General features: G+C 40.4%; 2 protein-coding genes across 4 annotated transcripts in view; both read left to right on the forward strand.

The window, feature by feature from the left end:
* The first annotated feature begins 388 nt into the window (after nt 1–388).
* Nucleotides 389–7,884, forward strand: ptgis (prostaglandin I2 (prostacyclin) synthase). Of its 2 annotated transcripts, none has more exons than XM_085406966.1 (10): nt 389–894; nt 1,307–1,430; nt 1,571–1,746; nt 1,845–1,991; nt 2,129–2,241; nt 2,355–2,533; nt 6,072–6,237; nt 6,548–6,729; nt 7,085–7,236; nt 7,602–7,884. In XM_085406966.1, the coding sequence occupies exons 1-10, from the start codon at nt 824–826 to the stop codon at nt 7,747–7,749; spliced, it is 1,458 nt and encodes a 485-aa protein (XP_085263092.1). In that variant the 5' UTR covers nt 389–823; the 3' UTR covers nt 7,750–7,884. The 2 variants fall into 2 exon arrangements, with proteins under 2 accessions (XP_085263092.1, XP_085263091.1); XM_085406965.1 differs by having other exon boundaries at nt 392–894; nt 2,352–2,533.
* A 2,952-nt stretch (nt 7,885–10,836) lies between these two features.
* kcnb1 (potassium voltage-gated channel, Shab-related subfamily, member 1) overlaps nt 10,837–15,786 on the forward strand; it is a 31,175-nt gene continuing 26,225 nt past the window's right edge. For both annotated transcript variants that reach the window (XM_085406963.1, XM_085406964.1), the window contains exon 1: nt 10,837–11,479. In XM_085406963.1, coding sequence (XP_085263089.1) covers nt 10,880–11,479 — 600 coding nt within the window. In that variant the 5' untranslated portion in view covers nt 10,837–10,879. The remainder of the gene's footprint in view (nt 11,480–15,786) is intronic.

Below are 15,786 nucleotides of genomic sequence, written 5' to 3' on the forward strand. Positions count from 1 at the left end.
ATGCTACTGAGGAACGGTAAAGCTATGACTCCCTCTGCTGGTAAACAGTTTAATAAGCAAGCAACAAATTACCAGCTACCAGTGCCATAATTTCTTCATAATTAATTAGGTTCACCAGTTCAAAAATGTCGTGTTTCTTGCTGATTTTATTTTTATTTAATTTGTCATTTAGTAGTAAAATGATAATAACATGATGTCACCGAGAAAAGAAAAAAGAAGAAAAAACATACCTGAGCCATCTAACTCCAAAACAGGTCATCAATAATTAGTTTCGGTACACAAACACGTCATCAACAAAAACCACATGTTTCTATGACTCTTCATAAGTCATCTAAAGGACGCTAAAAATAAACGTTTCTCAATACCAAAGGGAAACTGAACTATGTCGTTGCTGACCTTAACTTTATGACATCCTCTTTAAAGTATGCTTCCTTTGAACCACGACCTGCTTTTTCTCGGTGATGCCACGGCTTCGAAATGTACGGACAAGCTGCTTTTCTTTGAAAGCGACACTGTCACGCTGCAGTCTCTGCGAGGTGTAACTACATTTGAGCCGAGGTGCTCAGAGTAAACATGGTTAATTGTCAGGCTAAATCATTTCTGTCTGTGTGGAGTCGGTGATGTGTGGTTTTTGCAGTGTCTGACACCGCTTATTGTGAGGTAGGCCATTGCGCAAAACTGTTTGTCACCGGCCACACCTTTTCCACGCCTTCCTAAAAAGTGGTAATTACAGTTAAGCCGAGCTTAAACATATAAGCGAGACGCCAGGGGCTATGGACTGCATTGTTCACGGAGCAGCTCGAGTGCCAGACTTTACAGAACCATGTGGTGGACACTATTGTCAGTCATTGCTGGAGTGCTTATACTAGTTCTCCGTTTCTCCACTCGCAGAAGGTAAGATAAGTGTTACAGCATGTTGATTTTGCAGATAATAAATTAGTACTAAGGCTTGTTTACTGTGTAAATGCATATTTTGCAAATGTTATAGCTTTACCGATTACTTATTTATTTTGTTTGGCGCATTTAATCCTAATCAAAATTCATTAAAATGAAGGAAAAGTAGTTGATATTAGATCACTACTTTAACGCTGTATCACTAATTGAATATTTAGCATTTGGGGTTGCTTTTAACGGCAAAATATAGTGTGATTTATACTGAAGACGACTTGCCAATTGCCTTTTTAACTAAAGAAATCCTCCTTTTGGCATTGCTTAATGCGAATGCAAACCTGTTGTGTCAGATTCATGTAAAGTGAAAGGAAGCAAACGCTAATGCTTTTGCGATATGAATTTCCGTGTATGACAGGCGGAGAAATGAGCCTCCTCTGGACGAAGGTTGGATTCCATGGCTGGGACATGCCATTGAGTTTGGGAAAGATGCCGCAAAGTTTTTGGCCCGGATGAAAGAAAAACATGGAGATATATTCACAGTAAGTTCTGATTAATTAATTTAATACTTACTCTTTGAATCCAACAGCTTGAATGCAGTTTATTTTTTAATCGTAAAAAATATTATACTGAACATTTCGGGGATAGGTGAGGTGAGCAAACTAACAATCTGTCCTCACAGGTGCGTGTTGCCGGTCTCCGTGTGACAGTGCTGTTGGACCCACACTCATTTGATAGTGTGCTGAATGACAGAGATTCCTTTGACTTTACCCGGATCAGAAGCCAGGTCATACAAAAAGTGTTCAGTCTGCAGCCGACAAACATCGAGCCTACCTTGGAGAGGAAATGGATGGAACAGTAATAAATATGTCTTTATCGATTTTATAAGCAACAAAATTATATGACTGAAATCAGTGTTGCAAATCTTAATGCTATCTTTAATTTGCATTTCTTAGGCATTTTCAAGGTTGCAGCCTTCCCAAGCTCAGCAGCTCCATGAACACTCACCTTCAGACCCTGCTCCTGCATTGCCACAATGGGTCCGCCCCTTCAGAGTGGAAACAAGAAGGACTTTTTGACCTCTGCTATAGTCTTCTTTTTAGGTAAGGCATAATATTTTAACCTAGCAAAAAATACTCTAACATTTTAAAAAAGAACATGATAAACATGGTGGTATTCTTATGCTTTTACCTGTGACAAGCAAAAAGAGAGTTTTTACCGTTTTTGTTGTTGTTATCAGGGCTGGATATTTTACATTCTTTGAGAGGACAGACAACGCGGCTGTTGCTTACCAAGAGTTCCGCAAATTTGACAATCTTCTCACCAAACTGGCTCGTGGCTCACTCAGGCGCGGTAAGTTGCACTGCAGCTTAACAAAAATAAAACAGATGTTCGATGGACATATAAACTAAACTTGCATCTGCGCAGCACCATAATGCAAATGTCTGATGGTTTCATTACAGAAGAACGCAGAACAGTCAGCCACTCGCAGGAGCGACTGTGGGAACTGCTTTCCCCGTGCGGGCTGAGGGGAGGGTCAGAGTCAAGCACCTGGCAACAAAGTTACTGTGACTTCCTACAACAGGAGGGGATAAATGCAGATATGCAGAAAAAAGCACTGCTGTTACAGTTGTGGACCACACAGGTAAGAACGGTTTAATTGTCTGTATTGTTTCCCGTTCACACACAAACCATAAACATCCACAAATTCCTTACAGTGGCATCAATGCATAAAAACTCCTCCGCACCCATCGCTTGAATACCATTTCACACAACAGTGTTCAGCTTGCCAACATGAAATCATAGATGCTAGATTCCCCGTGGCTAAGTCACTCAGAGCTACCTGCTTCAACATGTAACTTGAACTGGAGTTCCCATGAATCAGTTTTCCACGTCACTCTGTATTCCTTGAGTGTGAAGAATTACACATGCAAACACTGAGAATGAGAACAGTGTTAGTCAGTTGAAGTTGCTTCCTCTTTTTCTGACAGTTTCAGGCATCATACCAGGCAGTTGTGCTGTCAGTCTTTTGTTTTTGTTTTTTTCTTTTGTTTTTATGGCTAGAGTCCAATTCCTCTGATAATGTTGTTTAACCGGTGTGCATGGATGAAAATCATTTTAAAAAGACTCACATTGATACTCCCATGGATACTTCCTCTAGTGCAGAACTCTCTTTTACACTATCCAGTAACACCAGTATCTTCCATGAAACCTTGCTGAAATATTATTAATTTTGTTTTATTGGGCTTTAATATAAAGTGTTTCCATTGTTAGCAATATTTACACAGGTGTGACTGTGGGATTTAAGGTTTTTCACTAGTTCAGACAGGTCTCAGTGGTGGAGCAATGAGGTCACTACTCATGCTGCCAGGTGGGGGGGATAGTGAGCTGTATTTGGTCTTTGTTTCTGCTGTTGCTCTATGCTACATTTTAGCTCTAATAGTTTTACATCATCGTTAACCTGTTATTCTCCCTGGAGAAAGCTTTGTTCACCCTTAAACACAGATGTATGTAATTCTAACAATGATGAACCTATCCACACTGCAGGCTCTCACACCTGCTGTGCATGTTTGGGAAAGCCCGCCAGTCCCCACGTATATTTCTGCATTATCATGTCTGCTGGGATATTGGAGCACACAGTCTCTGTCTTGAATGGAAACTGGAGCACCACTGCAGTGAATAGAAGGATTAAATGTGAGACTGGCGAGAGGTGCCAGAGTGAAGCTTATACATGTGTTACAGGCAGATTGATGGGGTTTTTTTTTTTTTTTTTTCTTCGTGTAAAGTGTAAATGCTAGGATTTCACTGAAGTCGCCTACATCATCATGAGTCTTGCACAAGCTGGAGGTTGCTGTTCTTTTTCCATTTGCAAGGAATCAATATTATTGACTGAAACATACACCGATCAGCCGCAACATTAAGACCATTGACAAGCGAAGGGAATAACGTCCAGCTTCTCATCACATCGAAATGTTCTGCTGGGAAACCTTGGATCATGTTTTTATCACATACAGTGCACACAAACACTGATGCTGAACAAGCACACCCTATCAACACTCCCAGTCAGTCACTACCTTCTTCTGCCAGGACATTGAATGCAGCAGTAGTGAAAAATTGGGCATGAATAGGTGACGGAACTGTTAGGCGTGGCTGTGTGCAGGCAGGAATAGGACCCAAGGTGCAGACTCCGGAGACAGACGTGAACTCAAAAAAGGCTTTAATTCTGAACGCAACATGACATAACTTGAAAAACTCAAAATAAACTTACACCGGTGGACAGACAAAACACACAGCAAAATAAACGGTAGATCGCGACACGGACACAGAGAAACACAGGGCTTAAATACACAGAGGGAGCAATCAGGGAATGAGTAACAGGAGGGAAACACAGCTGGGACAAATCAGAACTGACGAGACCAAAGAAGCGTAACCTGAACACACTGAGAAAAGACAGAGACCTTCAAAGTAAAACAGGAAACACATAACACAGACTGAACAAAGACACAGCCTCACATGTAGGCACTACAGAGGGAACAGAGACGTGGGACCAGGGCAGACACAAACACTGAGTGGACACGGGGATATAGGAACTAAGGATACACATAGACGCGAACTAGACAAGGGGATGCAGGTGATAGGGGAGACAGAGCAACTAAAGAAGACAGAGACATAAACCATGAGACAGAACTCAAAGAAACCAAAAAACTAGAAAATATGAATAATATCATACACTCAAAAACCCTGGGTCAACGACCCAGGCATCCTAACAGGAACATGACAAAGAACCCAAGAAGCTGAATGAAATTTGCCAGATCCTAACGTGATCACGCATTTATGGGCTGCAGTGAACAAACCTGATCGGTCGCAGCAGATGGCCCCGCCCCTCCCTGAGCCTGGTTCTGCCGGAGGTTTCTTCCTGTTAAAAGGGAGTTTTTCCTTCCCACTGTCGCCAAAGTGCTTGCTCATAGGGAGTCATATGATTGTTGGGTTTTTCTCTGTATCTATGAAGCGCCTTGAGGCGACTTTTGTTGTGATTTGGCGCTATATAAATAAAATTGAATTGAATTGAATTGAATCAATGGCAACCTCACCTCCCCACCAACATCCGTAAAACATACCTCAAGGTCCAGTGTTTATAACCTGGCATGGGTCAGACCTATTTTTGCTGCACAAGTTGGGCCTAAACATTATAGCAACTGTGGTTTTAATGCTGCAGGTTATTCAACACCGCTTTCACATTTAGTCATATAGTCAAAGCCAATAGCTGGCCAGCAAAGCATTTTGGACCGTGAATAGTTGGGAAATGAGTGGTATGGGGGTCGTGCTGGTGAGCACTATTACCTCACAGTTAGAAGGCTCCTAGTTGGAATTTCCTGGGTTGTTGGGCCTTCCTGTGGGAAGTTTGTCTCCAGTAGTTTTCTCTGGATTTCAGTTTCTTCCTATAGTCCAAATCATGTTGATTTTGTATATTCGTTTTCTGCCTTTTCCACTATGTTAGCTGGGGTCTGCTTGAATTCCCTTGCAACCCTATAAGTGGGATAAGTGGTTGAAAAGATTGATGGATAGATTAATGGGAATAGCTATATAACTAAAATGACCTTCTATAACCTTTAATGCAAATTTCCATTTAAAAACTGCACTGTTATACCTGCTTTGTGTGCAAATGGAAATGTTTTTTTTCTTCTCTCTCTTCAGTTATAATTCCCAAAATGACAGGTATTTTTCCTCTAAGAATCTGCAGCTGTTGGGATAGACTCATATTACAACCTGAGGCATTATATAAGGTGATCTGAAGATCTAAGAGGGCAGAAAGACAGTGTGATGTACTTCTAGTCACTTTTGCTCATTTGCCCTGCCTGTCAATGGAAAGTTGACCTGAGATGAGCAGCAGTAAGAACAGCTCCCCTAACCCACAGCAATTACTGTCTGACAGGCTCAGGTGTCTCCCACAGTGGTTGACAGAGGTGCCTACAAAGCATGGGGTGACTTATTGGCTTCTCCTCACATCAGTCATATTCACACAGCAGCAGTACAGAGAAATTAGAGGAAAGCAAATAATAGCCATCATCAGAAGTATCTCTATTTTAGGTATATATTAGCTTTATACGTACAAAATGAATTCTGTTGTTTTTTTTCATCTGAAACTCGTGTAAAGGTTTGTGTGTGTGCAATGTTTGTTTCAGTGTAATGCTGGACCTGCTGCCTTTTGGCTCCTTGGCTTCCTGCTCACTCACCCAGAGGCCATGGAGGCTGTTAAGTCAGAGATCAGAGGCCTTTCCACTCGGCGGGATACTTCCTTTCAGCAGCCCCAGAACAACCCGCTGGAAGCGCACAGCACACCTGTATTTGGTACGTAACAGCTGCTAGCAGCCTTTTCTGTTATTCACTTGAGCCCTTCTACCTTGGGGTTTAATTGCTCCAGTGGGATGGAAACAAAAGCTCATTTTGAGCTGTTAGAAATAACTGCAGTGTATTGAAACAGTGACAGCAGCCATGGCAGTTTGAACTTTGAACCAATTAAATGTTGATTGCCTTTTTCATATAATCGTATCTGTGCAATGTTTGTTCGTCGCCAAATTACGCCTGAGGGCACCGCTGACTTAACTCACACTGACACCCCTCTGACATCATCCACTCTGCTGTCCTTTCAATTCTACAGATAGCATTTTGAGTGAGACCCTACGGCTCACTGCTGCAGTAATGATCAGAAGAGAGGTGGTGCAGGATAAGATCCTGGACATGGCCAATGGAAAGAGGTACCACCTCAGACGAGGGGACAGAGTGTGTCTGTTCCCTTTCCTCAGCCCTCAAATGGACCCACAGATACACCAAGAGCCACAGGTATTTAGTGTGTACATATGAAGTGCATTAATCTAGAATAGGATATATGCATTAACAGCACCAACATGGGCCCCTCTATACTAATTATATTATGGCAAATAAGCTGGCCTCGAGGTGGCATGATTAAACACTGTGATTTAAAACACAGGCATAATACTTCCCCTGGCATAAGCTGGTAAATGCCTACAAATTCTTTGTCAAGGACTAGGGCTTGGTTATTTATTAATGTTCATTCTTATTATTTGTCTTAATTCATTAGAGGTGAAATGTTATTTTATAGCCAAAAAGTCAAGCTTGTTTTCATGATATCATAACACACACAGCTAACGAAGCCCACATGTTTTGCTCTTGACAGACTTTCAAGTACGACCGCTTCCTAAATGATGATATGACAGTGAAGGATGAATTCTACAAGGATGGAAAAAAGCTGAAGTATTGCAGCATGCCTTGGGGTGCAGGGGAAAACAGCTGCGTTGGGAAAGAGTTTGCTATTTCAACTATTAAACAGTGAGTGTTAAAATCATTTGTAACATATTTCCATTATTTATCTGAAGTTGAAAAATAAATAATACTTTCATCATCAAAGAGTTCCATGCAATTTCAACCTGATTACTCGTTCTGGCCATCTTCACATAATATCCCCCCTTTTTATCATTTCAGTCCTGCTTTTATGTTCTCAATCATAAAGTAAGAAGCTGTTATACAGCCATTGCTTATTCTCTGTACGGACCTGTATGACAGAGGTGAAGGATATTAGAGAACAGTCACTCGTAACAGCCAATGTCAGACGTCCTGTACAAATGTTAAAACAGCCTCAGGTGCACTAATATGTGTGAAAAGATGTAAACAGTTTTTACCTCTTTTTTCTTTAGATTTGTCTTTTTGGCCTTGACCCATCTTGATCTGGAGCCGTGTGACCCTGAGGCTAAACTGCCTCCTGTTAATCCCAGTCGTTATGGGTTTGGGATGCTCCAGCCAGACGGAGACCTGCAGGTCCGATACAGACTGAAGAGAACATAGCACCTTACTGTACAAACTACTTACTGACATACTGTAATATTATTTATTGTATCTTATATTTGATCAGTCCACCTTAAATCCTATTTAACTTTTTGAATTTTGTAATTTTGTATGTTAATAAAAAACTAAAGGAAACACTAACCAGCTGATTTTGTCTCATTTTTAATGACTCCGATTTCTTATCTGTGTTCAGAAGTTATTTTCTAAAGGAAATGCAAATACAGAAGATGCAACATTAAAGATCAGTGCAACAGCTCGATTATATTGATTTTGTAATGGGTCAGGATTGATATCAGCTTTGAAATTATTTAAATGCTTGCACTGTAGTGCCGTGTAATATAAAATATTTCACCACACTCTTCATTGGAGGCCTGACCCCCGCCCGCTCCCCACAGGTTATGGTGGACTGCAAAGCAGACTAGTGAAACTGATCAATCTAGAAGTGATCACATCAGTCACACACCATACAACGATGCATCACTAGTGCCTAATAACGTAATAAATAGAGCTACAGTGTGTCTCTCCAGTCAGGTGGGAGCTGCGGGTGTGTTTTCAGATGCTAGGCTTTTGTGCACATGCACATTTACGCGTCTTTTTCTGGAGACATCATAGTCTGACGTAGGCTACACGTAGCTGTGTGTTTTTGATGATAGATTTGCAGGAGGCGGTGGTGAAAGAGTTAAACAGATGTGAAAGAGAGCGCCGAGCTGCCATGGATCCACCTTCACAGAGATGCGGCGCCTCCTCACACAGCTGACTGGGAACACAGGTAGTCTGTCCGAACGAGCTTGTCGGCGTACTTGTTGATCTTCAGGGTGAATCAGGGAAGCAAGATGCGGAGCAGGAAACCGGCGGGTAGACAGTAGATCGTGCAGAAGATATCTCTGCCATGTCGGAGGCAGAGGAGGGGGAAATGGATTGGTTTAGACCCTGGCAATAGTAAACCAATAACGGCGCCTCAATTTTTTTTTTTTTTTTTTTTAAATGCTACTGCTTCCTTTTTGTTTGTGGCAGCGGATTGATTGTTCACAAGGCGGTACGTGCTGGTTTGATTCAGTGTAGGATGACAACTCACGAAGGTATTTTTGAGCTAATTTTCCATTTCTGGACTTTGTGTAATGTGCAACCTATCAATTGTAATAGCTTTCCAGTTGCATGGGGGGGAACACTGTGCGTTTAAGCTTGCACCATTATGGAGCACGGAGCCTTTGAAAGACACGGGAAAAGATGGAAGATTTGCATTCACTACATTGCACTTTTAGATGGCTAGTACCATTCCCAATGTAGCTACGCAGATTGCCAGTGTGTACAAAGGTGGGGCTGATGTTTGTTTTGTGGTTTGTTTAATCTGTTTTGTCGAAGCTTTGACTTGGATAAAGCAGGAGGAGGGTGGAGGCGGCTTCAAATGAATATTTATTGTTATTATTATTATTGTTATTGTTTTATTTATTCCAGCAATATCCACAACACAGATATAACAATATCTACATTTTGAATTCAGCAGTAGACTTTTGTGTTCAGTTTTTTCATTCTTTCTTTTTTTCAAAATTTTTTTGCATGCGCATTTTGAAACTAGTCCTCAGGCCTATTCGTGCTTGTGAAAGATTACAAACTTTGTGAGACAGTGATCACATCTGCAGGCCCGATGTGTTGTGGACTTTTCCGTGCCCTCATCACACAACACACAAGCTCAATATATACGTTTCAATGTGAAGCTTGTGCCACGTGTACTGTCATAAATGGTCCATAAAAATATTGGCCTCTTCGTCACAAGAGGATGTAACGTAGGCTATATTTTCTTGTCAGATAGCCTGCCCTCCCAAGGGAGCTCGCCGTGATTCAGGGAGTGAACATTTGCTTCCTGGTGTTTCAGCACCATTGGACTGGACAGCGCTCACTTTGTACGACATTCATCACTGCGTGGTGTTCTGCGTCTCACCCACCCACAGCACTGCATGGGCGTCATACGGGCACAGATCGACCTCTGTGGAGGCAAAATAATAATAATAATATTAATAGTAAGAAAAAATGGGCACGATGACCTCTTTTGCCACCTTGTGCAGCCATCTAAGCCATCACAGCAGAAATAGTTGTTGTCATAAAGATAAATATTTCATCTGTTACCACAGAGGAGAGCTCTCTTCAGAATTGGTCAGCACAAATAGGTTGTGTAAAGTTTTGGGAACTTGTTATCATCAGCATTTTTCCCCCACACTGGCTTAAATTGATGATAGAACAGCATGGATGCATTTTGGTAAAGTTTCCCAAAATATCTTTTAACCCCCCAAAAGAAATGCATGACAGTGTGTGCTGGCTTTAGCCTTTTATCTTTCTGAGCATTTTTTTCTACTATTGGATGAGGAAACAATTTTAAAAAAGAAGATTGGACTGTTTTATTCATTTAAGTCACAACAGCTTTTTAGGTAGATTAGGATGATTTCATTTCTTTATTCTAAATGTATCTGATCTATAGCATCTGAGGCAGTTTTTCTTCTGTTCCTGTTGTTAGAAGTGTCAAAAGTGTTTTGTAAGATTTTAGAACATGAGGCTTTTTGCAGTATCAGTTTTAGATGATTGCAGCACAATAATAAGCTGGGATTCTGTTTTTTTTTTTTTTTGCCTTGTTTATATGTGAATGAGTCATCTTAATAACCCCCATCTGTTCACCAAGAGATTCTTGTGGTTTTAGGAAGAAATTAAAAAAAAAATAGAATAATGCTGAAGACAACAAGAACAGCAGTAACTGATTGGGAAATATCATTAGAAATAACTTAATTTTATTGATTTCCAGTATTTTTGTATGAGCAGTTCAACCAGTGAACAGTTAAGAAAGCATTTTATGATTGTTGAACGACATTTTCAGAAGAAATATGGAAGAATTAATGTGAGTGAAATAATTTTGTTTTACTTTTATCATCATTTTAACAATAGTCAGGTTTGCCTTTCTGGGGTAATGTATCCCAGAGCCAGAGCAGCAAGGTGTTACGACTGTTACAACAGAAATCAATGGGCCTCTGACATTTGTATTAAGCTCTGTAACACTAATGGTTTGTTTTTATTTTGTGATTCCTTCAGATACGATAATGAATGAAGAGACAATCAAGTGTAGTCCATAGCCTCAGCGGTCCTCATGCTCTCTTTACCTAAAGTTATCATGGAGAAATCCTTGGCCGAGTTAAATAAAGCCGGCTCTCGGTCAACATCATCGCTGCCACCTGAACCAGTGGACATCGTTCGCAGCAAGTCATGTTTCCGCAGAGTCAGGCTAAACGTTGGAGGGCTCCCGCATGAGGTCTTGTGGCGAACGTTAGACAGGCTACCACGAACGCGTTTGGGAAAGTTAAGAGATTGCAACTCGCACGAATCACTGATGGAAGTGTGCGATGATTACAGTCTGGAGGAGAATGAGTACTTTTTCGACCGGCATCCAGGGGCGTTTACATCTATTCTGAACTTTTACCGCACGGGTAAGCTGCACATGATGGAGGAAATGTGCGCCCTTTCATTTAGTCAAGAACTAGACTACTGGGGCATCGATGAGATCTACCTGGAGTCGTGTTGCCAAGCAAGATATCACCAGAAAAAGGAGCAAATGAATGAAGAACTCAAAAGGGAGGCAGACAACTTAAAAGACAGAGAGGGAGAAGAATTTGACAACACCTGCTGTGCCGAAAAAAGAAAGAAACTTTGGGACCTCCTGGAGAAGCCCAGCTCATCTGTTGCAGCAAAGGTAATGCCACGGGATTTTGGGTGTGAGTTGATCATGGTTATGTTCACTTTGACCCCTGTCGCAGAAATACCTGCGGTGTTGTGCTTGAAATTTCAGTTTATTCAAGAAAAATCAAATAATAGGAAGTGCTCCTGTACCAAATATCAGCACAGCCAGGTGACCTTAGATTACTGCCATTGCACGGAGAGGAAACAGCTTATGATTACACAAAATGTATCAGTCATTACATTTTGATTGTTCAAAAGTTGGAACATGGAGTAAATGCTGGAAATCATAGAAAAAGCCTGTCAATGCCATTTGTTCACATGGGATTTGTGTGCTGTTGTCTGCAGTTATTGTGATTTGAAACCTGGGAACAAAACAGGAAGACGAATTTGGTAACAACATAAATGGCTGCCTTTATTTATCGCTATAAAACATCTTTAAAACGTGACATTGGGCTCATTAGCCTTGTGTCCTGTAATGCTGCAGTTACAAAGGACCGTTGCTGTATTATTGCCATCATCATTATCATCAAAACCAAAAACAGACCTTCAAACAAACAGACCAGTGGACCAAATGGACCAGTTGGTAATAACTTGTTATTTCCACAATATTACTTAATTTTTTTCCACCTTATTATCTCACTGTTACCAAGCTGTAATATAAAGTGCAACTACATTAAAATAACTAAAGCACTTGCTTTTTTGTGACCCCCCCCCCCAAAAAAAAATCATTTTGAGATTAAGAGGTTTGAGATATTGAATTTTAGCTCTGTGCACATGAACAAGAAGCTGGAAATGACATGGAATTCTTTCAACCATAACCCTAACCCGCACCGTTAGTCAATGCATGTTATGCCATCAGCAGGTCTTTCACAGAGCCACACCTGCAACTGCAACCTGGGAGACCACAGCAGTGTTAAACATGAGCAACCTTTGATCACACTCTTCTCAGTTGGATTGGAAGGATCAAAGAGGGGGGCTGTTTCTTTCCAGCTCAGTTTTAAGGGGAGCAGCGTGCCTTGTTTGTCTTGCAGCTATTATTGCATGGGAAATGGAAATGAAACTATTAGCAATTTGTGCCGGCTGATGCTTTGCAGCGAGGATTTGTTAGAACTGTCAGCTCTAATCCACAAACAGAGTGAGATGAGTGCTGTGAGTCTGTCAGTGAAATGTCTTCTTCACAGGAATCAAAGAGATGTAAAATCGATGCTTATTGGGTTAGCGCTAAGAAAGTGCTGTAGCCTACAAAAAGGAGATGACCACTCGGAGTCGACCATAAGTTCTTGTCTCCGTTATCACGCCCCGATACCTGCAATTTATCAAAATATCAGCGACAAACTGTTGTGAAGTGCTCGACGAAGATGGGTACAGCGATTCACTTTGAATAATAACACAGAAAATTGCTTATGCAAAGTGGTTTCGGCGAATCTCTAGCTCTCAATGTCTATATATATCTATTATTCATGTTAAAAGAATTTAACTGAGCTGCTAATTCACATCACCTCCTGGCTTGGCATCATTATATCTTGATAGTGGAGGGTAGGGATAGACAGAAAAAGGAGCAAACTTGACATAGCAAGCAGCAGAGTTTATTAATTCCTAATTAGTTAAAAAAGGACCACATTAAACCACAGACCAAGCTACCAAAACCATTCAAGGGGTTCATGTATTGTCTTAGTTCTTTTATTTATTTATTTAACTGTGGGCTTGTTGAGCAATCCAACTTGAACCACAGACTGATCAGCTGTGCTCTCCTATCCTGGACCAAAAATGTGCAGCAGCCCATAAAAAGATGGTGAATGGTAGCGATTAGCACAAAACAAATGGTTACCAGGCAACAAAAGTACGATTTTATCATCGCCGAAGGAGTGGGTATTGAACAGGAGTGGGCCTGTTTGTGTTTCTGTGTAATTGCACTTCTGTTTAGTTCCTGTTTTAATGTTTGTACAAAACAAAACAAGAAGCTACAATTTTTAGATGTTCAGGGGAAAAATGTTTAAAAACAAAATCTCAGTGTTGCTGCCTGTGTTTTCTCTGCCCTGCCATCCTTCCTGGCTTTCTTTTCTCTGCATTGGCTCATATCTCTCCTCCCTTCCTTCCTTCTTGAGGCTCCTCTGGTATATACTTCTGACTAAATGTCAGGGAAATGTCACATTAATTATTCTCCAGGAGACTCTAGGCCCAATTTGAAGCTTCCCTCTCTCTGTTTACATTCTTTGTCAATGGAAAGTTGACAAAGCATTGTCTGTCTCGCACTCAGATCCCAGATCAGATTCCAGTCACCATAAAATGAGATTGTGTCTGACCGCTGGCAAAGCAGTGCCTAACACCAAGAAAAGCCTTTTTCACCTGCAGTAGCATTTATGTAACATCATGTTAGATCCTGCTGGTTTCTGCTATTCATAATATCACAAATATCTGTTTACAGATTAGGACTTTGACAATATTCTTAAAAATCACAATACTTATATAAATGTTTCAAGTTATAGTTTGAATCCCATAGTATATAAGTTTATATTCAGAGTAAAATTTGTAAGCATTTTCTTTTGTTCATTGCTCAAAACCAATTGTGTCCCACTTCCTCTGAAACCATTACTAAATAATAAAATCTTAAATAGATTTTATTTTGAAGGTTTTATTTAAAATCTGCTATTAATATGGGCTCGCCTTCAGACAATTTACAGAAGAAACCAAAGCCAAACGTGAGTATTGCTGTCATCTTTGTCCTCCATGCATTAATAAATGTGGAATTACCAGTTCCTGCTCCGTCAGTGGGTATTGTGCATCAGATGGCAGGCAACAAATTCCAATAATGCTACTCTCATGTCACAGTTAACATGACAAATAAATGTGGCTTGGCGATATTCCTACTCATAAATCAGTCTGCAGCAGAATCCAATACAAGCACCCAGACTAGAATCGGTCACTGTTTCTGACATCTGGACAGTCACAGCTGGTTAGATGATGTATAAGAAGCCATAAAAAAACAAGACTAGAATTCCTGTCATCAATCATGGGCTGGATCATCCAGAGCCTGCACTAAATATTTCATAGAAGACCAACGAAGGCTGTACAATATCTGTACTTGCCTATGATTGTATACATATGTAGAAATCCCACAAATTTGGAGCATTGTCCATCCTTCTCTATTTCTAGCTGTCGACTGGACAGACAGGGATATCTGAAGAGGGTGAACAAGTTTAGACTGGCCTTTTTGTCCATTTTAAGATGTAGCTTTCGAGTTTTTAACAGTTATTAGATGAGATTCATGAGCTTCCTATGTGACTATAACAGTCCAGGCCAAGATTGCCAATGTCCTTTTGACATCTGGGACTGAATCAACCTTTAAGATTTAATCCTGCTTTTGACAGGATTGATCAGTGTGAATGCTCATGTCATCTAGAAACTTGCGTAAATATAGAGTAGATGTTTTAAACCTGTGAAGTGTTTTTTGTGGTTTCCACTATATGTCCATTGTGAGTATGCTGTTGTTTTCAGTTTATATAATGTTCCCCAGTCAGCAGACAATTTTCCTTATATAATTTTCCTTACTCATTAGATAACAACTATATCCTCATCCTCTAGCTAATGAAATGACTCATGGTTATATGTTCCAGCATGCCTACTAATATAAATTATTCTACTTGCCTCTAATTAAACTCTGTCTATCCCTAAACCTTTTAAAACTTGATGAAGTTAAATTATTTAAACTGAAAGCTGGGCTCTCTGTCTATTCATTTTACATTTGGCAAGATGAAGCAATGCAAGTTTATTTGTAATAATTATGTCATAGATAACTCGTATCAAATAAGTATTTTGATACAAGGCAACCTAAGTTGTGAAAATAATGCATTAAATGAACAGAAGAAAAGCTGAAATATAAAAAAGGGTAAACTAAAATGACTAAAGACAGTTTTAAATCAGAATGTATTGAATAAGTATGAGTGTCAGGATCTTCTTTTCAGTTTCCTGACAGTCTGCTTATTAATCTCCAGTGAGTTTGCGTAGAAATTTGACTGTAGTTGCTCACACAGTATATTTATTGAATCAACTGCTAATGCAATGTTAATGTTACACATATAAATGGACATTTTGATTAAAGGCACTTGAGTAAAGGAGGTATAAATGTTGGGTCTGTGTTTCCACAAGCCCTGCTAGTTTAGAGACTTATTCATCATGAAGAAAACAAGACATAACAGAAGATCTTCAACCCGCTAGCGAGGGAAGTCTTTGGTCAAGAACCAGCTCTTGAAGCTCACGCTCCTAACCTGTCTCCAGCCCAAAGTCCTTCAAAGAGCAGCTCGCTGGCAGCTATTTATTGAC

This window comes from Rhamphochromis longiceps, linkage group LG5 (genome assembly GCF_057381845.1).
Source record: "Rhamphochromis longiceps isolate RC_006_pf linkage group LG5, R_longiceps_female_GT1.1, whole genome shotgun sequence".
Classification (NCBI taxonomy): Eukaryota; Metazoa; Chordata; class Actinopteri; order Cichliformes; family Cichlidae; genus Rhamphochromis; species Rhamphochromis longiceps.